The sequence below is a fragment of the Melanotaenia boesemani genome, chromosome 8, assembly GCF_017639745.1.
Source record: "Melanotaenia boesemani isolate fMelBoe1 chromosome 8, fMelBoe1.pri, whole genome shotgun sequence".
Lineage (NCBI taxonomy): Eukaryota > Metazoa > Chordata > Actinopteri > Atheriniformes > Melanotaeniidae > Melanotaenia > Melanotaenia boesemani.
This window is the reverse complement of record NC_055689.1, coordinates 2,386,841-2,413,701: the sequence shown is the minus strand read 5'-3', so window position 1 is coordinate 2,413,701 and position 26,861 is coordinate 2,386,841. Positions and strand designations below refer to the sequence as shown.

At 44.2% G+C, this 26,861-nt stretch overlaps 1 protein-coding gene across 1 annotated transcript in view; it reads right to left on the bottom strand.

The window, feature by feature from the left end:
* si:ch211-207d6.2 (sickle tail protein) overlaps positions 1-26,861 on the bottom strand; it is a 78,382-nt gene that overhangs the window by 5,504 nt on the left and 46,017 nt on the right. The window contains exons 12-20 of the mRNA XM_041992164.1: positions 23,823-23,998; positions 16,524-16,657; positions 16,290-16,437; positions 15,947-16,214; positions 10,528-10,738; positions 9,749-9,908; positions 9,404-9,458; positions 4,815-4,964; positions 2,028-4,571 (exon numbers count right to left, since the gene is read on the bottom strand). Of these exons, the coding sequence (XP_041848098.1) occupies positions 2,028-4,571; positions 4,815-4,964; positions 9,404-9,458; positions 9,749-9,908; positions 10,528-10,738; positions 15,947-16,214; positions 16,290-16,437; positions 16,524-16,657; positions 23,823-23,998 (3,846 nt within the window). The remainder of the gene's footprint in view (positions 1-2,027; positions 4,572-4,814; positions 4,965-9,403; positions 9,459-9,748; positions 9,909-10,527; positions 10,739-15,946; positions 16,215-16,289; positions 16,438-16,523; positions 16,658-23,822; positions 23,999-26,861) is intronic.

Below are 26,861 nucleotides of genomic sequence, written 5' to 3'. Positions count from 1 at the left end.
TCTGAAAATGCCATTACATGAACACAGTAGCAGGTCAATTACTTATAACTTTATAATGCAGGAAGTGTTTTCATGTTACTGAGCTGCAGAGGTGGGTAGAGGCACCAAAAATTGTTCCACAGTAAGAGTAGCATTACTCAAGTTAACAGTAATCGTCCAAAAAATGACTCAAGTTAGAGTAAAAAAAAGTACATGTTAAGAAAACTACTCAAGTACCGAGTAACTGTTTGTAATTCTGGTTCATATATATATATATATATATATATATATATATATATATATATATATATATATATATATATATGTATATATGTATATATACTACTGTTCAAAAGTTTAGGGTCACTTCCCTATTGAATCCCATGGCAAAGTGACCCCAAACTTTTGAACGGTAGTGTATGTATATATATATGTATGTATTAATGTAGATGGTGTAGAAATTGATCATTTATAATGTGTGATCGCTGGTAGCTGCAGCTCTTTGAAGCTGTCAAGAAGTCAGGGTGACATAGCCTCTCCGAATTCCTCCCATGCCCGAGTTTTTGCCTCTGTAGCTGTGTCCAAATTCAGGTTCGGCACACTTCGAAGTGCAGATTTGTCAGCTGCATACGTCGTCGTGGTGCCAAGCACTGTCCCATTTGAAAGGAGCCTCCGAATCCACCCTACAAACCTGAACTTTGTTTGGCCTCAAACGAAGGCTGCATGTGATGCATCCTTCGCAGCCTCTTCTCTCCCAGACGGTGGTGAATGAGTGACCGAGCTCAGAAGTACGTATTTCTTTCTTTTTAAACTACACTCAAGGTGACAAAAACCAAGTACATTACAATAAAACATATTTGTTAAACGGTGGCATTAGAATTCTGTAATATTTGATATTTGTGGATATTTAAGGGGTTAATAAAATGTTTACCGGCTGGAAAACAACACAGTGTCAGACAGTTTTTTTGTTTGTTTGTTTTTACATCATTACTCGGTTGGTGGTTCACAAAAGTTTTCTAAGATATGCAAACAGTAATTTCAGCGGTGTAAGTGATTCAATGTCCTATGCTGCTACTTTGAGAAATTCTCATTAGTTAGGTAGGCTTTTCCACTTCACAAATGTTAAGCGGACTTTGGAGTGTGTAGATTGTGTAGGACACTTCATAGCCTACGTAGTCTGCACACTTTGACATGTGCAGACCCTGAATCGGGACACAGCTAGTGACCGTCGAAGGCATGTTCCACTCAGCCTACCGGTACCTGTCAGCTCCCTCCACAGGCCCACAGCCCAAAACGGCCCGACAGGACTCCTTCAGCTTGATAGCATCCCTCACTGCTGGTGTCCACTAACAAGTTTGGTGATTACCATCGCAACATGCACCGACCACCTTACGGCCACAGTTCCAGCTCAACATGGAACACAGCCAGTCGGACTCAATGTCCCCCACCTCACCCAGAACATTGTTGAAGCTCTGCCAGACAACAGACGCAACATGTTTGAGTATCAGCCGGATAGCGACAGATGCCTCAAACAATGTAACAGCATGACGCCATCGCAGCTCCTTCGCTGAAGTAGAACTAAAACACGACGCAGAAACAAGGAGAATGGCTTCACAAATATATTGAAGTAAATTTACTTGAATAAGTGGCGGGCTCAGTGGGTAGGGTGGTCGTCTTGTAGCCTGAGGGTTGCCGGTTACAGGTTAAAAAGTATGTTGCAGTAAGACTACTCTTGGGAGTACTTTTTATTTCAAAACGTTACTCTGGAAAACGTAGCTCATTACTACCCACCTCTGCTGAGCTGCTGACACCTGGAAACTGAAAACATTGAAAAGATAAGTAGTTTAGGGAATTAAAACAGAGCCTTAGATGGTCCAGCAACCAACTGAAAAGTTTTGAATGAAGTACAAGTTTCTAGAACTGAACCACCCCCACCTCCACCATCATCATCCCACAGAGACAGTGAGGAAGACGAAGAAAAGCAGTGAGGACAGTCTGAAGCTTCAGAAGGTCACACCAGCCCAGCGGGAACTGAAGGAACATCAGACCTGTTTCCTGCTGCTGGTCTTCCCTGAGCTCCGTTGAGGCTGTGGTTTGGACCTCTTACTCTGAGGTGGATTTGGGCCCTTCAGAACCTGAGGGGCTGGCCTTTTGGATGGGCTTCTTTCCCTTTCTTGTCTAACCTTTCCTTTCAACTGAGTTCTGTTGGAGGAAGAGCTGTGAGGACATGATGGAGCGGTGGAGGTGGAGATACTGTCCACACTGATTTCCAGCTGTTTTATGGACTCTTCCAGACTGCTGATGGAGTCCAGGGTGCTCCTGCAGAGGACCTCTACCCGGGCAGAGGAGGAATATTCTTTGTTCACCAACTCCTCCTCTTCCTCACACACGATCATCTGAGGAATTTTTTTTCCAGTTTTATCGGCTCCTGATCGGATGATCTGGCGGATTGCAGCTAGTTTGGTTTTGGGGAACTTGAATGTGAACTTCTTTTTGGTCTCTGGCTTTAGAAACAAGTCCGTCTGGTTTTGATCTTCAGGAACTGAAGGTCCTTCATCCTGACGCTTTCCTGGAATGTCATTAAGATTCCGATCTTCATCAGTTTTTTTCACATCTTCTTCCTCTTCATCGATAATACTGTCTGGAGACAGAGTCCCACCCAGATCTTCTTCACATTCAAAGATGGTCGACAGACGTTTGAAGGCTGACTGGATGTTCACGGGTTCATTCAGAAAAACAGCAACAGGTTCTGAGCCAGACTCATCCAGGTCTTCATGTTCTACAGAAACAGGTCCTCCACAGTGGTCCTCCTCTCCAGACTGTGTCCTGGTGCTGGTTCTGGAGACTCCGTGGATGAATCTAAAAGTTAGAGGTGGTGGAGGAGGTGGCTCCTCATTGTCCCACAAAGGGGGGCTCAGACTGCCTTCTTCCTCCTGGTTCTGCTGGACCATGGATACCTGGGCTTGGTTCTGCTGGATCCTGGATATCTGTGCTTGGTCCTGCTGGATCCTGAATTTCTGTGCTTGCTTTTGCTGGTTCTGTTGGACCCTGGATATTTGTGCTTGGCTCTGCTGGTTCACTTGGACTGTGGATACCTGGGCTTGGTTCTGCTGGACCTTGGATACCTGGGGTTCATTCTGCTGGACCATGGATACCTGGGCTTGGGTCTGCTGGACCTTGGATCCCTGGGCTTGGGTCTGCTGGACCATGGATACCTGGGCTTGGGTCTGCTGGACCTTGGATATCTGTGCTTGGTCCTGCTGGATCCTGAATTTCTGTGCTTGCTTTTGCTGGTTCTGTTGGACCCTGGATATTTGTGCTTGGCTCTGCTGGTTCACTTGGACTGTGGATACCTGGGCTTGGTTCTGCTGGACCTTGGATACCTGGGGTTCATTCTGCTGGACCATGGATACCTGGGCTTGGGTGTGCTGGACCTTGGATACCTGGGCTTGGGTCTGCTGGACCATGGATACATGCGCTTGGTTTTGCTGGACCATGGATACCTGGGCTTGGGTCTGCTGGACCTTGGATACTTGGGCTTGGGTCTGCTGGACCTTGGATACCTGGGCTTGGATCTGCTGGACCTTGGATACATGCGCTTGGTTTTGCTGGACCATGGATACCTGGGCTTGGGTCTGCTGGACCTTGGATACTTGGGCTTGGGTCTGCTGGACCTTGGATACCTGGGCTTGGGTGTGCTGGACCTTGGATACCTGGGCTTGGGTCTGCTGGACCATGGATACATGCGCTTGGTTTTGCTGGACCATGGATACCTGGGCTTGGGTCTGCTGGACCTTGGATACTTGGGCTTGGGTCTGCTGGACCTTGGATACCTGGGCTTGGATCTGCTGGACCTTGGATACATGCGCTTGGTTTTGCTGGACCATGGATACCTGGGCTTGGGTCTGCTGGACCTTGGATACTTGGGCTTGGGTCTGCTGGACCTTGGATACCTGGGCTTGGGTGTGCTGGACCTTGGATACTTGGGCTTGGGTGTGCTGGACCTTGGATACTTGGGCTTGGGTGTGCTGGACCTTGGATACCTGGGCTTGGGTGTGCTGGACCTTGGATACCTGGGCTTGGCTCTGTTGGTCTTGCTGCTTGCTGCTGGGTCTGTGAGTCCAATGTAACAAACAGTGAGGTTCTAGGACTGGCGGAGAATGTTTCTGGTCCACATCTGAGTTTAGGGACTTGTGCTGAATGTCTAGTTCTGGTTCTGTCTTTTCTGCTGGAGCCAGACTGGTCTTCTCTGCTGTGGTCGGGTGGAGTTCAAGTCCAACATTTGTTTTTATTTGTTCTGAACAACGAGGAAGACCAGACTCTGGTCCAGTCTGAAGATCCATGTCCACCTTCTCCATTACTGCACAGTTAAAGGAGGTCACCTGTTTATGCCCCACCTCCTCCACATCCTTCTTATCTGGATGATGTTCTGCTCCATGCTTACTAAACTCCTCCAGTCCACCTTCAGTCAGGAGTTCAGCTGGCCGCTGGTCACATGACATGTCTGAGGAGATGGTCACATGTGAGGGTGGAGGTGTCCTCACCTTTTCCTTCATCTCTAGAAGATCCTCATTTGACTTTTCTGTAGAGACCTACAGTCAGAAAACATCATATTAAATATTTAAAACATTTAAACTTTGTTTAATTTCCTAAAATGGAAATTCAGCGACTTCAGTTTTCCAGAAATCTCAAAAGGACTTAAAGACCTCCTTCATTTAATAGTTTCTGATGTTAAACTACAAACCCCAGTTTATCTTTAATGTCCTAAATGTCCATGTCCTCAGATCCGGACCTTCTGACCTGCTAAATGTCTAACAGTCATGATGTAAACTCACCTGTTGCTCCTTCATTGGTTTGTGGTTCTCCTCATCCTTCCTGTGTGCCGACATAGCCATGGGGGGAGGAAGGGTGGCAGCAGCTGGAGGATCGCACACCTGGACTTTGGGTTGGACCTCAGGTGGTTGTCCAGGTTTGTTGCCACTGTCCTACCCAGAAACAAGACGAGAAAACAACTTTAGAGCACAAACCACTTTTCTGGAGCCAGTTGTCTACATGAACACAAGGTTAAAAGAGAGAATATGCTCGTCTTAGAATCTGTGCTGAGGTTTTAATGACCCACAACGTCCATAACTTTATGTTCTCTGAATGTTTTTGTTGGGGGAGGTAGTGGCTCAGGTGGTAGAGCAGTTTGTCCAATAGCTGTAAGGCTGGGGGTTTGAATTCGTATTCATCCTAGTCAATCTGCTGTTATACCTGCTTCAGCCAATCAGCTCGGTTATTTTTGACCCATAGATTTAGTCACAAACCCGGAGTCCTTTTAAAAGGGTAGTGCACCCAAAAAAGTGTTTTTTGAGCTGTAAATAACACAGTATTGCTTAATTGTGAGGAAAACCACATATACTGTTGATAACATTTGTGTTTTTAAAATTTATTTTCAAAACGGGATTTTGTGGGTAAAAAAATGGCTCATAACATCCTCTACAGGATAAAACCAGGTTGTGTTTTTCGTGACATAGAGGTTATCTACATCACGAGAAAATGTTAAAAACCCCAAAGCCCCTCCCTCCAGATGCAGGTAGGCGGGTCCTCGCCTTGCAGGCATAGAAAGCCACGCCCACCAACGCACATGAGGGAATGTGAACTTATCTGGTGTACATCTGCTAGTTTCAGACTTCTGTTCTTCCACAGAGTTTCTGATGAAATGTTCCTGCAATGGGACAGATTTGTGCTTCTGAGGGTGTAAAAGTAACACCGGACTTTATTCTTTACCTGCTGATCCTCATCTGGTGACAGACAGCAGCTCAAATCGTATCAGCAGCAACTTCCAGCGGCATTTCCTGCAGCTGCTACAAGCTGCCGCGAGTCTCCACAGCTTTCCAGAGCTGCTGACAGGCAGCTAACAGCTAACAGCTAACAGCGCTAACGGCTCACACTGATACGTTCAGGACCACCTGGTTCATGTGTAGCTGAGGAGATTCAGGAGGGGAAAAGTCTTCCACCTCAAAGACGCTCTGTGAATCCTGCTTTAAATCTTGCCAGTGAGCTGAGCTTCTGTCTGTCAATCATTTCTGCCTCTTTATCCCAACCCCCCCACTCTCCACCCCCTAATCCCATCATACCTCCCACCTAAAACCTTGCAATTTCAGGCATTTTTCAAATTCAGCAGTGGGTGAAGTTACACTTTAACCCCTTATCAAGCAGGGTCATTTTGGCAAAAACGCCTGTAACATGACCTCTCCAAATTAGAATTACTGCTGTTATTGAACCCTCTGGATTGTAAGTACAGGCTTGGGCTCTTTGTAAAGGTAACACTCTCTAGTTTCACCCACAGCAATCAGAATCACTGTAAGTATTACTGATAAAAAGTTATACACTTTAAAACACACAGAAAAAAAATATTTTTTTGTCCTCGCCTAACCTGTACAGACAGAATGAGACCAGTGTTGATGGGAAATATTGATGTTTGACCTATAGAGAGCCCTCAAAGGTAAGGAAAGTCAACATTTAAACTTTCTGCTTTTCTGTAAAAAAGGCTTTAGTGTTAGCGCTGTGGTTGTTGCGTGTCAAAATGATTTATATCATCGGAAAGACAAGACTTTGAGCTTTCATTTAATGTATATATTGTGGGCATTCATGACAGAGGGGCTTGCACACATGGCTGCAATGTTGTTGATTAGTAGTCATGTACCGGGACCGGTACGTCTGCATCGTAAGGGGTTAAACACCAGAGATCGGATCTGCGGAACTCCACTGAATCCACAAGTCTGAAAGCTTCTACTGAGCTCTGTGAAAATGTCCTCCACTATGTTTTAGATAAGATTTCCAACATCAGAACCAATATTTCATCACCCTCCTTTGACCGCTTCATTCACAGCACCTGCTCAGCTACCCTGCCCCCTTTTAACCCTGCATTAATACCATGTTTTATTGAAATGGTCTCAAAGCTGAAGCCCTCATCCTGTCCCACTGACTTGTCCCACCTTGTCTCTTTAAAGCAGTATGGGAGACTATTGGTCCTTCTGTCTATAACATACTAAAAATCAGTTTTTCCTCTGGTATTCTCTTACATATTTTTTGGAGGCAGTTGTTAAACCACTAATTAAAAGTAGTAAATCTGTATTCCTCCATTTTAAGCAGTTACAGACCAGTTTCATATTTCTGTGGAGTTGATCCCTGCCTACAGACCTCTGATTTGCAGGACCAAACCCAGCACCAGAACCTTTCAGGTTTGGACTGAGGAGGCTTCCTCAGCCTTACAGGACTGCTTTGAGCAAACAGACTGGGGAGGGTTCAAAGAGGACGGTGATGTGGAGGAATACATGTCGCCTGTGCTGTCCTATGTTCACTTCTGCTCTGATGCTGTCCTACCCACAAAGACAATCATGGTTTCCCCCTTTAGAAGTCGTGGGTGGACAGCACAGTTCAGTCTCTGCTAAAAGCTAAAAGGAGACAAACTGGCTTATAGCAGGTACTGCAAAGAACTGAAAAAGGGCCTCCAGCTGGCAAAACTCAGGTACAAGCAGCGCATTGAGGAGCCCTTCAATGACAACAACATGTAACATGTGGAAAGGCATCAAGACCATCACAGAGTCCAAGTCCAGAGACCAGAAGGTCAGCCAAGACCCCACTTTTCAAGTGCTGTTCACCCTCCACAGCCAGAGGCAGCATCAGCCTCTTACCCTGCAGCTGCACCAAGTCACCTCCACCCTGAGGAGCATCAACAAGGCTGCGGGTCCAGATCAGGTGTCAGGTTGGACACTAAAATCGTGTGAAGACCAACTGGCAGAAGTTTTTCTGGACATCTTCAACCTGTCCCTGCAGCTTTCCCCGGTTCCTGTCTGCCTGAAGTCCTCCATCATGGTGCCTGTGCCCAAAAAACCAACCAATAGCCTTTAACGCCCGGACATGCTGGTCCTGAAGCTCCACAACCTGGGTCTGTCAGCATCACTCTGCACGTGGATCAGTGGCTTCCTCACCAACAGGCCCAGGTGGTGAAGATAGGGAAGTCAGCATCTTCACCACTGATCCTGAACACTGGAGCGTAGCAGGGTTGTGTGCTCGGCCCCGCCCTCTTCATCCTCTTCACACAGGACTGCTCTGCCAACCTCGCCACCAACATGGTTGTGAAGTTTGTAGATGATACCACCGTGGCAGGTCTCATATCCAACAATGGTGAGACCTACTACAGAGAAGAGGTCCAGAATCTCACAAAATGGTGCTCAAAGAACAATCTGGTTCTTCACTTCAACAAGACCAGGGAGGTCCTAACAGATTCCAGGAGGTCCAGGAAGACTGAACGCGCTCCTCTCTGCATCCACGGAGAGACAGTGGAGTGTGTGGACAGCATTAAGTTCCGGGGCATCCACATTTCCTCTGACCTCTCCAGGACTGGGAACACTTCTCATCTGGTGAAGAAGCCCAACAACGGCTCTTCTTTCTCAGGAAGGTGAAGTGGACAGGACTCTCTTCTCAGCTGGTGGTGAACTTCTACAGAACCTCCATGGAGAGCATCCTGTGTCCCAGTGTGACTGTGTGGTACAGCAGCTGCACAGGACAAGGCAAGAGGAACGTAGCTGGGTGGTGAGGACAGCTCAGGGGATTGTAAGCCGCCGTATTTCAGATCTTTACTCCATCTACACCGCCCAAGTCCAGAAGAGGGCCAGATGCATTGCAGCTGACCCCACCCACCAGGGCAATGCCCTGTTTGTACTGCTTCCATCAGGAAAGGTGTACAGGAACATTAAAACCACCACAAAAAGACTAAAAGACAGCTTCTTCCCCAGAGCTGTGGAAGTAATAGTCCCCCTGTAGTTCAACACTTAAACACTTAAAGACTTAAACACTTAAAAAGATTTTTGTCCTTGCGTAATGACAATGAAAATCTAGAATTTTGAATCTGGAAACTTCCTTTTATGTCCAAGATTTTTGAAAAAGTTGTATCCTCCAATTACAGACATTTCTTTTTTTTTTTTCTTCTTTTTTTTCCCTTTTTTTTCTTTTTTTTCTCTTTTTTTTTTTTTTTTATTTTTCCTTTTTTTTTTTTTCTTTTTACAATATTTACAAATTACAGACATTTCTAAATGCAAATAATATTCCTGAAAATGTTCAGTTTGGGTGTAAATTATTTGGAATGGACAGACTTTTTTTTTTTTTACTTTGAAGCCAACAATCAATTTACTTTATTCATACAAACAGACCTCCTTATTTCTTCTGACCAGGATTCTGATCTGCAAATTTGTGCACACTGCCAATCAACTTCCTTCTCTTCTGCTAGAAATGTGTGCATCCACAATTTCATCACTGGCATCCATCAAACACATCTAACGCTTCCTTGTTTTTGTTCTAAATTTGTGACACTCATGTGTTTATATGTAAATATAAATCATTTCAAACAGAGTTCCTCCTCACTGCTGAGTTTCCATACCTGAGATCCAGCAGGTTGGTTGTGGATCATGTCTCCTGAACCGACAGCCTGAGCCCTGAAGACACAACGAAAACATCATCATCTAGGCCAGGGGTGGCCAAAGTCGGTCCTCAAGAGTCACAATCTTACAGGTTTTCCATGCATCCCTGCACCAACACACCTGACTCAAATTAAATGGATCCAACAACCTAAAAGAAACTGCACAATGACTCATTAGTTTAAGTCAGGTGTGTCGGTGCAGGGATGCATGGAAAACCTGCAGGATTGTGGCTCTCGAGGACCAACATTGGCCACCCCTGATCTAGGCAGAGATTTAAGTTTCTCTGATTCCTCCTGATAACTGACCTGCGGGGAGCAGTAGGAGGAAGAGGAGGAGAACCACTGTTCCTGTCCAGATTCTGCTTCCTGTCTCTCTCCACAATGGAGCGGGGGGGCTTGTCCACTTTTGGTCGACTGCTGCTGTCTGTGCGTGGGGAGGTGGGTGGAGGACGCTCCACAGCTGCTGCTTCAAAAAACACATCATGCCAGTTACCCCATTCACCCATTTAAACAGATGAAAAACTGTTCTGGTTCTCATTATAGCACAGCTGATGAAGCCTCTGACTGAATACACTCAGCTCAGTGAGAACACACTCACTGAGCTGCTTGTTCCCTTCAGATTAGTTGTTTTTTTAACACACCACTCACATAGCCGACATCTGGTACAAAAACTGACTGGTGCACAACCAGTCGTAACAACACTAAACCATCTAGAAAACAAGGGAGTGAATGGCAGCCATAACATAAAAATGAATAACTCACTTCTCGTTGGCTGATCTGATCTAATCTATGATTTATGTGAACTATGTCAGCGCTGCATCAAGTCAGCACAGCTTAGAACTCAGGAGGTGACATCAGGAAAGTCTGACAGGACGTCAACATGAACAAGAAAAAAAAGTTTTTATAAACAGAATCCAGTCACACTGTTTACATCATAATAAGAATTCAGTTACACCGATTATGTCATAACAATCCAGTCACACCTTTTACACTGTAAACAGAGTTCACTTACACTGTTTACGTCTACACAGAATCCAGTCACACAGTTTAGGAAGTATCTTGTAAGATAGGTTTTGCAGGCCTACCCTTTAGAGTCTGGTCCTGGTGTGCATTCTGATCAGATCTTAGTACAGTTGGAGCCTCCTCTAGACCAGAACTGGACTCCCTCAGGACCAGGTGGACCTTCTGAACAGGGTGTGTGGTCTGCAGAGTGTGACTGGAATCAGAGCAGGGGGACTGGCTAGTTCCTGTCTGGTCCTGGTCCAGACTCTGGCTGTCCTGTGGGGTCTCTGTGGTCTGTGGAGGACAGTGAGGACAAGGGTTGTCTCAGACTGAAGACCACTTTCAGCATGTCTCACTGAACAGTGTGATGTCAAACTGTTCTGGTTCTGGTCCTACAATCTTCAAAACTGTTCTGCAATCTGTGTTAATCTTTTTCCAAACTTCCCACTTTCCCTCTGCAACAGGAAGCAGTGACCCAGTTCAGTAGAGAAGAAAACTAAGACGAGTTAAAATGAGTCAGTCCTCATTAGCATTACCTGTTAACATCCTCACCACAGGAAGCAGGACTCTGAACAGCACTGGATCCCTACAGAACCCTAAGATGTCCAGGTTCTGGATGGATGGATGGATGGATGGATGGATGCACGGATGAGTGGATGGATGGATGGATGGATGAATGGATGGACGAATGAGTGAATGGATGAGTGGATGAGTGGATGGATGGATGGATGAATAAGTGAATGGATGAGTGGATGGATGGATGGACGGATGGATGGACTGATGAGTGAATGGATGAGTGGATGGATGGATGGATGGATGGATGGATGGATGGATGAATGGATGAGTGAATGGATGGATGGATGGATGAATGGATGGATGGATGGATGGACAGATGAGTGGATGGACAGATGAGTAGATGGATTGATGGATGGATGGATGAGTGGATGGATGGATGAATGGATGGATGGATGTACGGATGAGTGCATGGATGGATGGATGGATGGATGGATGGATGGATGGATGGACGAATGAGTGAATGGATGAGTGGACGGATGAGTGGATGGATGGATGGATGGATGGATGGATGGATGGATGGATGGATGGATGGACGGGTGGGTGGATGGGTGGGTAAATGGATGGATGGATGAGTGGATGAGTGGATGGATGGATGGATGGATGGATGAGTGAAAGGATGGATGGATGAATGGATGGATGGATGGATGGATGGATGTACGGATGAGTGGATGGATGGATGGATGGATGGATGGATGGACGAATGAGTGGATGGATGGATGGATGGATGGATGGATGAGTGAAAGGATGGATGGATGAATAGATGGATGGATGAATGGATGGATGGATGGATGTACGGATGAGTGGACGGATGAGTGGATGAGTAGATGGATGGATGGATGGATGGATGGATGGACGGACGGGTGGGTGGATGGGTGGGTAAATGGATGGATGGATGAGTGGATGAGTGGATGGATGGATGGATGGATGGATGGATGGATGGATGAGTGAAAGGATGGATGGATGAGTGGAAGGATGGATGGATGGATGAGTGGATGGATGGATGGACGAATGAGTGAATGGATGAGTGGACGGATGGATGGATGGACGAATGAGTGGATGGATGGATGGATGGATGAGTGGATGGATGGATGGACGAATGAGTGAATGGATGAGTGGATGAGTGGATGGATGGATGGACGAATAAGTGAATGGATGAGTGGATGGATGGATGGACGGATGGATGGACAGATGAGTAGATGGATTGATGGATGGATGGATGAGTGGATTGGTGGATGGATGGATGGATGGATGGATGGATGAGTGGATGGATGGATGGATGGATGGATGAATGAATGAGTGAATGGATGGATGGATGGATGGATGAGTGGATGGATGAATGAATGAATGAATGGATGAGTGGATGGATGGATGGATGGATGAGTGAATGGATGAGTGGATGGATGGATGGATGAATGAATGAGTGAATGGATGAGTGGATGGATGGATGGATGGATGGATGGATGGATGGATGAATGAATGAGTGAATGGATGAGTGGATGGATGGATGGATGGATGGATGAATGGACAGATGAGTGGATGGACAGATGAGTGGATGGACTGATGGATGGATGGATGAGTGGATGGATGGATGGATGGATGGATGGGTGGATGAATGAATGAGTGAATGGATGGATGGATGGATGGATGGATGAGTGAATGGATGAGTGGATGGATGGATGGATGGATGAGTGAATGGATGAGTGGATGGATGGATGGATGAATGAATGAGTGAATGGATGAGTGGATGGATGGATGGATGGATGAGTGAATGGATGAGTGGATGGATGGATGGATGAATGAATGAGTGAATGGATGAGTGGATGGATGGATGGATGGATGGATGGATGGATGAATGAATGAGTGGATGGATGGATGGATGGATGGATGGATGGATGGATGGATGAATGGATGGATGGATGTACGGATGAGTGGATGGATGGATGGATGGATGGATGGATGGATGGATGGATGGATGGATGGATGGATGGATGGACGAATGAGTGAATGGATGAGTGGACGGATGAGTGGATGAGTGGATGGATGGATGGATGGATGGATGGATGGACGGACGGGTGGGTGGATGGGTGGGTAAATGGATGGATGGATGAGTGGATGAGTGGATGATGGATGGATGGATGGATGGATGGATGAGTGAAAGGATGGATGGATGAGTGGAAGGATGGATGGATGGATGAGTGGATGGATGGATGGACGAATGAGTGAATGGATGAGTGGACGGATGGATGGATGGACGAATGAGTGGATGGATGGATGGATGGATGGATGAGTGGATGGATGGATGGACGAATGAGTGAATGGATGAGTGGATGAGTGGATGAGTGGATGGATGGATGGATGAATAAGTGAATGGATGAGTGGATGGATGGATGGACGGATGGATGGACTGATGAGTGAATGGATGAGTGGATGGATGGATTGATGGATGGACAGATGAGTAGATGGATTGATGGATGGATGGATGAGTGGATGGGTGGATGGATGGATGGATGGATGGATGGATGGATGAGTGGATGGATGGATGGATGGATGAATGAATGAGTGAATGGATGGATGGATGGATGGATGAGTGGATGGATGAATGAATGAGTGAATGGATGAGTGGATGGATGGATGGATGGATGAGTGAATGGATGAGTGGATGGATGGATGGATGAATGAATGAGTGAATGGATGAGTGGATGGATGGATGGATGGATGGATGGATGAATGAATGGGTGAATGGATGAGTGGATGGATGGATGGATGGATGGATGGATGAATGGACAGATGAGTGGATGGACAGATGAGTGGATGGATTGATGGATGGATGGATGAGTGGATGGATGGATGGATGGATGGATGAGTGGATGGATGGATGGATGGATGAATGAATGAGTGAATGGATGGATGGATGGATGGATGGATGAGTGAATGGATAAGTGGATGGATGGATGGATGGATGAGTGAATGGATAAGTGGATGGATGGATGGATGGATGAGTGAATGGATGAGTGGATGGATGGATGGATGAATGAATGAGTGAATGGATGAGTGGATGGATGGATGGATGGATGAGTGAATGGATGAGTGGATGGATGGATGGATGAATGAATGAGTGAATGGATGAGTGGATGGATGGATGGATGGATGGATGGATGAATGAATGGGTGAATGGATGAGTGGATGGATGGATGGATGGATGGATGGATGAATGGACAGATGAGTGGATGGACAGATGAGTGGATGGATTGATGGATGGATGGATGAGTGGATGGATGGATGGATGGATGGATGAGTGGATGGATGGATGGATGGATGAATGAATGAGTGAATGGATGGATGGATGGATGGATGGATGAGTGAATGGATAAGTGGATGGATGGATGGATGGATGAGTGAATGGATAAGTGGATGGATGGATGGATGGATGAGTGAATGGATGAGTGGATGGATGGATGGATGAATGAATGAGTGAATGGATGAGTGGATGGATGGATGGATGGATGAGTGAATGGATGAGTGGATGAATGAATGAGTGAATGGATGGATGGATGGATGGATGGATGGATGGATGGATGGATGAATGAATGAGTGGATGGATGGATGGATGGATGGATGGATGGATGGATGGATGGATGTTGGACTACAACATACTATTCCCCTGTAGGGCTCAAAATATCGTGTGAATGTTTGTGCCTGTAAAATTGGAGCAGTGCACCTAAGTGCACGTGCACCTGTGCAAGTATAGAAAAAGCCAGTAACTTGCAGAGTTGCTAACTTAATGATTCTGTCGCCATATTTAGTGAGTATTCAGACCCTTGTGACGACTTTCTCTCTTCTTTAAAGCAACTTGCAACATGTCTAGCAACGTTTTTCCTTCCAGCTGCAGTTAAAGCAGATGTTCACCTCGTCATCGCACCAAGATTACAAATGAAACATGCACACACAAAGCTGTCGTTTTCATGTAAAAACACAACTGCAGATAATTTATTTTTTAATAAAAAAATTTAAAAAGTTTTTAAATTTTATGTGCACTTTTGTTCATAAAAAGGTACTTTTAATTTGAAAGTTTTCAACAAAAAGGTTTTGAATGATCACTGAATTTTGTGCTTAACATCATTCGTCCTGATTTCAAATTTTTCATCGTTGCCCCAGCACTAATTAAACACCAACCAGACTTAAGAATCTGAACTAAAAACACTTTTTTCTGTGTTTTATTTTTTATAAGATTAAATTTGAAGGTTTAACAAATTTTGGTTGTGCACCTACATCATTTTTTATGCAAGTAATTTTTTTTGCCATGTGCACCAGTGCACATGCTCCTTTGCTCAAAAATGTATTTTAATCCCTGAACTTAAAGAGTTAAATAAAATATATTTTATTCCTTCATTTCACTCATTGGTCACAAAAGCTGTGATACAGTGTGACACAACTGAGAGTTTTAACAACGCTGCAATTCATCAGTTTTATTGAGACCATAATGTGGAAAATTCACCACACGTCAGCTGGTTCTGACACCTCTGTCAGCAGCTGGATTCAGGATACAGAGCGAGGAAGCAGGACGGAGTTAATCTGAATATGACTGGATTGGTTCTCTCATGTATATAGATCCTACAGACTCATGTCTACCTGCTGAAGATGTCACAGACACGAGGTGCAGAACTAAATAAACTATGCTGGACCACCATCTTCTCTCAAACATCTGCTGTGGATGGAGCAGATTTCTGTGATGGAGGAAAACTGAGTTCATGAGAAATCAGAGAAACAGGTGTAACTCTGAACATGGGGAGAGTAGTTCTGACTGAAACCTCCTGCGTCATGTTAGATAAACACCAGCATGAACACGGAGGAAAAATCTTCTTGTCTGATATCTGTGCAGTGGTTGTTTCCTGTCTGGGTGGAGCCTGTTTGAACCAGTCAGCATACCTTGGACACAGCAGGTGAGTCTTGGCCATGAGTAGACATCAGAGGGTGTCGGTGGGGAGGCTGAGCCACAGAAGCTGAGGTGTTCTTCATGCTGGAGGGGGTTGGGTCTGCTGAGCTCCCTTCAGCTGGACGTCTGATGGAGGCTCGAGGTTGGGGTTTAGGGGAGCTGTCTGGGCTCTGGAACTTTGGAGATCCCTGATCTACCTCAAGGACCTTTAGAGGCTCCACGTGGGCTACTCTGACAGGGGGGGTGGGCTCGGACACACACCTGTGGACAGAAACACAGCTCAGTATTTTTCTCCTGCTCAGAGGGGATGGAGATCTGAGTGAGGCTCCCGATCACCTGCGCAGACAGCTGAGAGTTTCAGTCAGCTCTCTGACCCTCTTCAGCATGGAGTCGATCTTTTGAGGTTCTTCCTTCAAAAAACGCACCGCCTCCACCTCCACCCTCAGCACTGATCGCATCTTCAGCTGCAGCGCAGGAAACTCCGCTGGAACGACCCAAAACAGAGCTTTTCTAAGCACCAGTAACACCCAGGCAGGATCTACCTGTCTGCTGTCACTCTGAATCACCAACCTTTGAGGACGGCCAGAGCCTCTCCAACGCTGCGCAGGCTGACCGCTCCCACCTCCACCTCCCTCAGAGTGACCGACAGCTGGCCTCCGCTGCAGGTGGAGCTCTGCAGACGCCCCACATAATCCTCCAGTTCACTGTGAGCACAAAAACATCCAACATGTGGAGTTCAACAGAGCCATGACTTCCTGCTGCCGACACCAGAGGGCAGCAGAGAGAAGAGCTCAACCAACCACTGGGATGGCTGCAAACCTTTACCTTGCACCACAGTTTTCATTTAAAAACACAACTGTATGCATGTATTCAAGATTTTATTTCTTTTAAGAAGAAAATAAACCAAATAAAACTGAAAAAACAAGCAATATGTAAATACAATATAAATAAGGCACTGCTTGGTTTTTTGCTTTTATCAGATGCTTCTCACTATAAATGATTAATTCTGGCTGAGTACTGTCCTTTCATTAAACCAAGTTTTTTATTAGAGACAAATCATCTGCACTGTTGGGTTTTTCAGACAGGTTTCATTACTGTTGCAGGATAAATCTGGTTTCCAGGATAGACATGAACTGTAGCTCCACTAGACCTCACTAAACCACAGAACATGGACCAGAACTGACTGGATGCTCAAGCTGTGGCCTAATAAGAATTTTTTTATAAGGATATTTGTTTTAAGATATTGTTGTATAGCAGATTTTGATGATTTAAATTCACTTTGGGGCCTGGTTTCAAAGGTATTTAGGTTCTCCAAACACCTGTTTCCATGTGGATGAAACGTCCTGATGATAAAAAAGATTTAAGCAGACACACCTCAACTCGTCTGCGGACATGGATGTCATTTTAATCGTACTGACTCTGAACAGTCAAACCTCGCGTCTAGCTCTTTGGGGTATCAGGGTAGGGGTTGGCAACCAGAACCCTACCCTCACAGAGATGAGGGACAGGTACAGCACAACAAGGCATAAAACCCAGAAAAAAAGACCTTTCCAATATTTAAAATACATAGACCTATTATTTATTTCTCCCCCTGCGGATGGCGGCACCCTTAGTGTTCGCCTCTGCAGCGTCTGCCAAGGGCCGACCGTGTTGAGAGGCATGTTGACGCCTGTTGAACCAAGAACCAGTCTGACAGTGTGTGTGTTTATGACAGACTGCGGTGTGTTTGTTGTTACAGGAACTGGTTTTCAGGAACTTCAGCTGGCAGACAGAGAAACTTCTGTCATGCGACAAACATTTCACGCAGCTTTTCATCTTGATGAACTCTGACCTCAGGTTGTTCCACAGCAGTTAGAGGAGAAAATAATGATGTCACTTTTAACATAATTTTCTTTTGCGAAACAAGCACCTGCACAGAGTCTGCAGGTAAAACCCCTTCAAGAAAGTCACTCAGCTCAGAGTGGAAAAAGATGCTGGTTGTTCCCGTTGGCTGGGCCTAACATCTGGACCAAGAACAAAAAAAAATGGGAAGGTTGGAAAAGAGAAACATCCAGGTGGACCAAACATCAGGACAGAAAACTCAAAGCAATATGACAAAGAAACAGAAAAAGTCCAAGTAAAGGAAAGGAAAACCAAAGAGAAACAGGAAGTTGACGTTTGAGAGAGAACTGAAGGGGATGAAACGAAAAGCAGAAGAAAAGATTCCAGTGATGCTGAAGAGTCACGAGCTTCATTTTCATTTATCCAGGATTTTCCAAAACCTTGGCACATTTCTGCCAACAGTTTCCATGGAAAAAGCACGTAGTGGAGGGGCTGGGATATCTCTGATTCCTGGGAGTTCTTGAGGGGCAGAGGAAGTGATTGGTGGATCAAACTAGCAGCATTCTGCACTTGCATTCACCGTATGTATAACCCGGTGTGCAACGGCAAACTTTCTTCAATTTCATAAACTTAACCCCATGTTTCCATTGAAAAATGGAGCTATTAGAAGTAGATGGATGACGAGATCCAGGCTCTTTGATGCGTATTTACCCAGGACCATGTTCAGTCCAACAGGGAGCTGACAACTGGAAACGAGTGTCTGGAAGAATATCCAACAAGCTGGACATACGACACACAGAAACACGTTCTGGAGAATTTAAAGAAACTGAAACAGGATTCAAGAAGCGGAAGTGGATCTGAAGTGGTTTCAGACAGAATACATTTTCTTGAAATACACAGATTACCAGGAACTCATTAAAGCTGGTTAATATGTTCCAGGTCATAAAAATTCCTGGAAATTTTGGTGGACACTCGCCCTATGGATGGTGGATGATTGGATGGAAGTGAGGAATCATTCATTTAGTTGTCATGATTATAGGTTTTCAGTTCATGTTTTTGTTTGGTTATGTTTAGTTAGTTTTCCCTTGTGTTCTGTGGTTTTCTGTTCCTGCCTCGTTAGTTCACCTGGTCTGATTAGTCATCCACTTCATCTGTGTCTTGTTATTCCCTCTGTGTATAAGTACCCCTGGTTTTCTGTTGTTCCTTGTCAGATCCTCATCATTCATCATTCATGTTTGCCTGTTTCCTCTGGTTAGTGTTTTCTGTTTTTCCTGTTTTGGATCCTGGCAATAAACCTTTTTTCCATGCATCGATTCTGCCTCCTGCCCGGGTCCTCACCTCTTCCGACGCCCGCCACTCATGACATTAGTTGGACGAGGAGATGGCGCTGTGGTCGATGATGGCGCTGCTTGACTAGGGCTGGCTTCTGGTTGGACTGGTTGATGGTGTTTTCACCAGTATCCTCTCTCTCATCCTATAGTTGATTGTTTATTCTCAAATTTTGTTGACTCCTTCCTCTTGAGTTTCTTTTTTTTCCGCCTTTCATTCCAACAGAGTGACTTTTATTAGATGCAGAGTGAGCATTCTCAAAGGTAAAGTAAGTCTGGTTTACACTGATGCTTTCCCAGGTATGACGATGTCCCAGGTAGAGTTTTTATAGGTCACCTGAACACTGAAGGGGAGGAAACTGTGGTGAGATCACCTGTCAGTCCTGTCTGTATCCATCTTCATGTAGATGGAGATTTTCTTGAAGATGGTGCCGTGAGACCATGGTTTCCTTTCAGGAACAGAGGAGGGAAAATACCTGTGTCCAGGTGTTCTACGCTGCTGCACTTGACGTTTTCCTTGTCTGTTGTTTTGACTGACAGGGTCATAAAAATCCCAGCATAATCTATTTAAACCCATCACTTTAATTTTTATATGATAATTTAATATTTAATAGTGTTTAATAATAATAATAACTGATTTTTAATTAATATTCAGTTGGAACAAGCTGAACAGAAAATCCACACTGTGCCATCACACATCAAGCCGATGAAGACGTGGAACCACTGACTGTGGCCCCAGCAGCCATAAACAATGCAATTAAACGATTGTACTTAAAATATGAAGCCCTGTTGTGGCCTGAACGTACCATCTCACACCTTCCTCCAGAGGGGTATTGTACGAAACCAGAATAAAGAAATCCAGGATAATTAAACAAGCCCAGCTTGACCTAGCTTGCACGGCCTATCCTGGCTTAATTGGTTGCACGTTTGCTGAGCCAGGATGAGAAGGTGCGGCTAGGTTAAGCCAGGTGAAGATAGTTGGGATAAGTGCGTGTGCACGACATACTGAAGCAGACCTCGCGATCGCTCACAGAATCACCGATGGGGAAATGGATAAAAGTCGCGCGTCCTACGTCACGGCCGCTGAACAACAGCTCCTGACGGAGTTCTCTGACGAAGTTAAGGATATTATAAGGAAAAAAGGCAATACCAATGCCATAAGTAAAGAACGCGAGAGAGCCTGGCAGACAATAGCCGACCGGCTCAATGCGTAAGTAGTCAAAAACTGTACAATTAATAAACAGTGCTCCACTGGAACTGTCATAATTAGGCTACAATTAAAGGATTACTTTTCAAATCCACTAACTGTTGTATACTTTAAGAGTGACAAGCAGGTGCATGTTACTCAGGAAATGTAGAGTATGATTAGGTGCAAACAATTATCCACAATGTGTCATTTAATCTATTTTCCTCATGTAACGTTTTTATCTATTTTATCTTTCTGTCCTTCATAAAGGACAAACCTGTCTGGCCATAAAAGGACCTGGCAGCAAGAAAAAATTAAATATAAGAACATTTTGCAGGCTGGTAAGTGACTCCAAAGTAGATAACCGTGAACAAATGAGGTGAATAGATGAGGTGTCTGCTGACATGTTCAATGTCTGTATGATTGTAGCAGTTAAAAAAAGGCCTATAGAACTGGCACAGGGGGCGGCCCACCAAGCCAGGATGTGACTCCAGCAGAGGAACTGGCCTCCATTTAAATAAAGGGAGGCCAGTGATGGAGGGGATCCAGGGAGGGACAATAACTGACTCTGTCCCAGCCACAGAAACTGTCCGCTTCATACAAGGTACATCACGTACTGCAATTCTACTGCACATGGAACACAATCAAATATAATATAGTGTCTGACTTTGGATAACCTTGCAGTGTCTGGGAACACAATTACACTTTTGGAGCCACCAGAAGATGATCCGGTTAGTACAGTGTCTCGAAATCACAGGCTTGGTATGTTCTGTGAAATCTTAATCCGAGTCCTCTCGCTGCATGTATACGGCAGGAGGAAGGCACATCTGCAGCTGCAGAATGCACGTCTGCAGATGAGGAGACTGTGTCGGTGGAGTCCAGAAGGCTTGAGGCATGTCAGTTTTATGGGATTGGCCTGCTTATTTATTCCATGAAGGATATGAAGTCAGTGATGTGGTGCTAATAGAAAATGTGTAACAGGACCCGGATGCTGCACAGTCTCCTAAGCGGCCTGGTAACATTGTGAGTATTGGCTAAAGTAAATCTACGTTATGCACAAATCCTGCTGTGCTAACTGACATTTCCTTTACAGACTTCACAAACTGTCAGAACGCTTTATTCAGGGCACCTGGAGAGAGAGAGAGAGCTGGCAGATGTTAAAAGCTGACTCAAAAAGAGCAAGCTGCAAGGAATGGAGCTGGATCTTGAGATTAAACGCCGGACACTCAGAAAACTGCTGGAAATCCAGTAACCGAAAATCTGTATCTCTCAATGACATAGTCATCTCCAAAGGTCAGGGGATGTGAGCTGTCCCTGAAGACTCGTTCACGTCTGAATGCTCTTCTGAGGATGCGGGCTTCCTCATCCAGCACATCCTCTGAAAAAGGGAAAGCCATTATGAAGAGGGACCAGGTGAAGGGGAGTTGGACCTGAATATTCTACATTGCCCTCGTCACGGATTTCTTTGAATACACCTTTGTAACCTCATCCACTGTGTTTTGTAATCTCAATTAATGCAATAAAACACATATTTATAAAACCTCTGACAGCAATTTGACGAGCAGTCTTCATTAGCATAGCAATATAACACTTGGCCTGAGTAATAATACTGCAACTAGAATCCATATAAAAAGACTGTTGCGATTACGAACAGATTTGGATTAAATGTACAGTGACTGTATATGTAATATTTTAATACTGGATGATTAAAATGACGCGCCATACTTAGGAAGACCATGGACATGCTGTAAAACACATTAATTCCTCATAGAATTGACGTTGGACATGCAGGTAGTCGCTAGGATTAATCTTAGCCTGAGCAGTTAGCCTGGTCTGGAGCAGGCTAGCTGCAGCGGATAAATCACCACAGTAACTTGGCCGGGATTAGTTTGAGCTGCTTTCATGCAACCGACTTAGGGCTAAATTCAGCCAGGATAACCAACATATCCCGGCTTAATCCTTTATCTTGTTTTCGTGCAATACCCCTCAGGGCACATTTTTCCAAGTGAAGTGATCAGAAGTTGCAAGACTCTCTGAACGATGGGTTTCCTGATCGGGCAGCATGCTGTGGTTGCACCATGTGTGTGTGTGTATATATATATATATATATATATAAAACAAGCTGGATGCTCCCTCTCCTCTTTAGTCTGCAGAAGTCTTCCTGAGTCCATGCAGTGGTTTCCAGTAGAGAATAACGTCTGCTTTTAATGCAGAACATCACCATATCCAGGTTTGTCTAATGCACACAGAGATTCCTCCTGATTCTCTGAATCTTCTGATGATATTCTACACTGTAGATGGTGGATCTTCAAAGTCTGAGGAACATTTTTCTGAAACTGTTCCACAGTTTTAGATCCAGTTTGTCTCAGATTGGTGAAGCTCTGTCCATCTTTCCATGTGAGAGACTCTGCCTCTCTGAAATGCTCCTTTTATACCCAGTCATATTACTGACCTGTTGCCAGGTAACCTGATTAGTTGTTAAATGCTCCTCCAGGTGTTTCTGGTTTGTACCAGGTACTTTTCCAGCCTTTTGTTGCTCCTGTTCCAACTATTTCCAGACGTGTTGCTGCATCAGATTCACTATCAGCTCAGAGTTTCCATCACATGATAAAATGTCTCAATTTCATCACCTGACATGTTGTTTATCTTCTGCTGGGAACAAAATATGACTTGATGAGATCTGCAAATCACTGCATTCTGCTTATACCTCCATTCTACACAGAGTCCTAACTTTTTGGGATTTTTGGTTTTAGCGAGCTTGTTAGAAAGGCATGGTGACAGAATCAACTGAATCTTTATCAACAATTAGAAATGGGGCCAGAATTTTTCATTGTTAATTTCTAAATATAAAAAATTCTTTTAACCCGCTTAAAAGAAAGCGTGAACAGGTTTTATGAATGTTTCATCAAATCTTTTAGCTTATTAAACGTTTAACTGACACTTGACCTGAGAAGTATTTCCCATAATTTTCTACAGAAAAGTGCAGGAATGAAGCCAGCGTTATTCATGTGTGTGATTTGATCGGGTGTGTGGTGAAATAATTGTATCATTCTCATGTAGAAACTCCTCCTCATGAAGCTTAATAAAGGCCAGCACTGTTAGCAGAGTCATCTGTGGTGTGGACTAAATGTGTAGCCTGTTAGCATGAGAATGAGCTCTGACATCTCTGGAAAACCACGTCGTAGCAGATTAAATCACCCTCATCCCCCGACTCTATTTTTAACAATATGTGTCCTACGGCCCCTGTATGCCTGCAGACATCACTGTGCTGTTTTCAATGATTTCATTTCAGCTGCTGCTGCTTCACTGAGTTTGTACAAATGTTGAAGAGGCTGAATTCTCACTTCAAAAATCATTAATGCAAAGTCCCGTCTGGACCTCAGCTTCAACAACAATGAAAACACTCAAACATCATGCAGCTCAGTGAATAAAGAGCGAAGGCAAAGCTCAGGAACCCTGAAACATCCATGGTCTGACTTTCTTCTCTATGAGCTTCATCTTCAGTGTTTGGGTGTAAAACTGATTTTCTCTGACCTGATCTGTGTGAGGACCTCATCCTCAGCGGTGAGGTAGCGGATCCTGTCCTCCTCCATCTCAGTCCTCCGTCTTTGCGCCTCCTCCTCACATTGAGTCAGTCGATCACACATCAGCAGCATCAGCTCCTGGCCCGCCATCCTCAGCATCGAACTCACGCTCTCCAGGTTTGACAGCTGGAACACGTGAAAATGGACAAATCGTTGGCAAAGTTTCCCGAGTCGTACTCTGCCAGCACTGCTGATTTACTGCACACCAATAAAGCTTAAAATGTGACTGAGGCAGTTACGCTACGAGGCTAACATAATGCTGCGCTGATCTGTGAGTTCTGTCAGAGCTTCTGATGCTGGTGTGGAAAAGACCAACAGTCCTGTTAAACTGAAATTCATTCAGCGACCAGATATAGAGTGATGTCTGAGACTTCAGCTGATGTACAACATGTTCATATTCTTCCATCTCTACTGCATTTCAGATAAATTCCTCAGGAATGAACAGATGATTTACAGAAACAACAAAAAACTGTTTCATGGTTTTTGTTTCACTTTGTAATTATTTTGCTTGAAAAGACCAAAACAGAGATTATTCATTTGTGTTTCTCTTCTTTCTCAGCAGGAATTCCTGGATTAGAGTTCTGCTGCTGGTTGATCCTCTTTCCTGTCCTCTCCACCCCCAACCGGTCCAGGAAGATGGACGTCCTTCCTGGTTCTAATGGAGGTTTTCCTCTCCACTGTCTCCTTGTGCAGCTCAGCAAGGAGGATTTAATCAAAGAGAGGATTTGATACAATCCGTTGGTTGCCCTTAATTAAGGTTATTAATTTATGAACTGGTTTATATGAACAGTTATTATTAACCCTTAAACTCCAAGCGATGATGTAAAACTACATGCAGAAGCTGTAGCTTTTAATCCCAGTCAGCATCAGACATGATGTTTCTCAGCTGTCAGATTGGGAGGTAAAATGATGTAAAATGAATGTATGAATAGATGTAGCAGCATAAAGGTCGACCAGAAGAAGAAAGCAGAATTTATTACTAACAGAACTTTGTAGAAATAACACACAGATCAACAGTGACCAAACCTTTTCTCATCTCATCGTTCTCTCAAGTCTTGGCTTTCAGGAGAAAAAATATTGTTATTGAAACAAACACACAACAGAAACTATTTCCATGTTTCCACTTTTTCCTCATTTCCAGTTATTCCTGCTACTATTTACCTGCTATCCTCACTAAACCAACTCCAGCTCAGCTGCTTTGTGGCGCCACCGTGCATCAGAAACGTCTTCTTGGCTTTATTCCAGCCATAGAGGAGCATTATTTTTCTTCTTTTCACACACACATAGAACTTTCTGCTCACTGGTTGATCTTTGGCTGCTCCTGATTGGACGTTACCGTCAATCTAAGCTCTCTGATTGGTGGAAAGTCTGACAGGAAGTGGCTTCATCATCATGTCCAGGTCTAAATAGAGGTCTCTTAGCAACATAGTAGTGATGGTGATGTTTTTATGATGAAATGTGATAAATAATGCTGTTATCATGGATCATTGTGGATTTACCAGATAGAGTCTCTGAATAAAACTACATTTAGTGGCTGGATTGTAAACCTCCTGGATGGGATAGAAATGCCTGGAAAACTTCTGTAGATCTCCTAAGACAGGGATCACCAACTCCGGACCTCTTGAGCCAGTGGCCTGCAGGTTTTCACTGTGCCCCTGCTGCAAGGTTCAAGGTTCAAGGAATCTTTATTATCCCGTGAGGGCAATTTGTTGTACAGCCAGCAGTAAAAACAATCAATCACAAACACACAAATAACACAACATATTTAAAAAGGACTATAATAAAAATAATAAATAAAAACATATTCATAAAATTAAATAAATAAATAAATAAATAAAAAACAGGGCAATGGCTACAGGGACAAAAGAGTACTTGTGTATGTTAGTCCTTTTTTTTTTTTTTTTTTTTTTTTTTTTTAACCTGTCTTGTCCAGCATCGTTGCAAACAGAATGATTGTCTGGCTGCTGTCTGGTGCTGGGCAATTTTACTCTATCAAGCAGGGATTTATACTACATGTATAAAGTCCCTCTTGATGACATGAAAAACTTTATTAAATCAGACTCTTAATGCTGGACTCGACCGGAGGGGACAGAGAGAGAGAGAGATAGAAAAGAAAGTAGAGAGAAGAGGGAGGGGAGAGAGAGGGACAGAAAGGGTGTGGGGAGTGCGGGTGGGGACTTAAAACATTATACAGAAAACCATGTAATCCATACTACTTACAACATATATAGCTAAGATCATCCTGGCCAGTAGGTCATTACACAACTAGTTGATAATAGTAACAATAATAATAATCACAATAATAGTAATAATAATAATAGTAGTAGTAATAATAATAAGAGTAAGAGTAATAATAATAATAAGAACAGAAATAATAAAAAAAAAATGTGTATGTTAGTCCTACATCTTGGTAGGATGTACCTGCGCCCTGATGGAAGCAACAAAAATTCATGAGCCAACGGGTGGCTTTGGTCTGCAAGCATTAAACGAGCCTTGTTTAACACTCTGGCTTGATGAAGGGCTGAAAGGTCATTCAGGGAGATCCCTGCAATTTCCCCACATAGTCTAACAATGTCCTGTAATCTATTCTTGTTCTTGAGAGAAAAGGAGCTGTACCAGCAAATAAAAGAGAAAGTTAAAAGTGATTCAATAAAACAAGAATAAAACATTTGCATAAAAGTCCTGTCAACATTAAAACTATGAAGCTTCTGATAAAAATACATGCGCTGGTGAGTCTTCCTGCACACAGTGTCCACATGAAAGTGAAGGTGACCACATGCAACACATCAGGTTCAAATTAAATAGTTCTGCAACAGCTTGTTGTCAAGGTCTGCACCAGCCACTTAATGACCCATTATTTGAGTCAGGTGTGCTGCAGCATGGACATACTCAAAACCTGCAGGACGCTGGCTCAAGAGGTCTGGAGTTGGTGATCCCTGGCCTAAAGGGTAAGCTATCTATTACAATTTACCTTACAGAGTTACACACT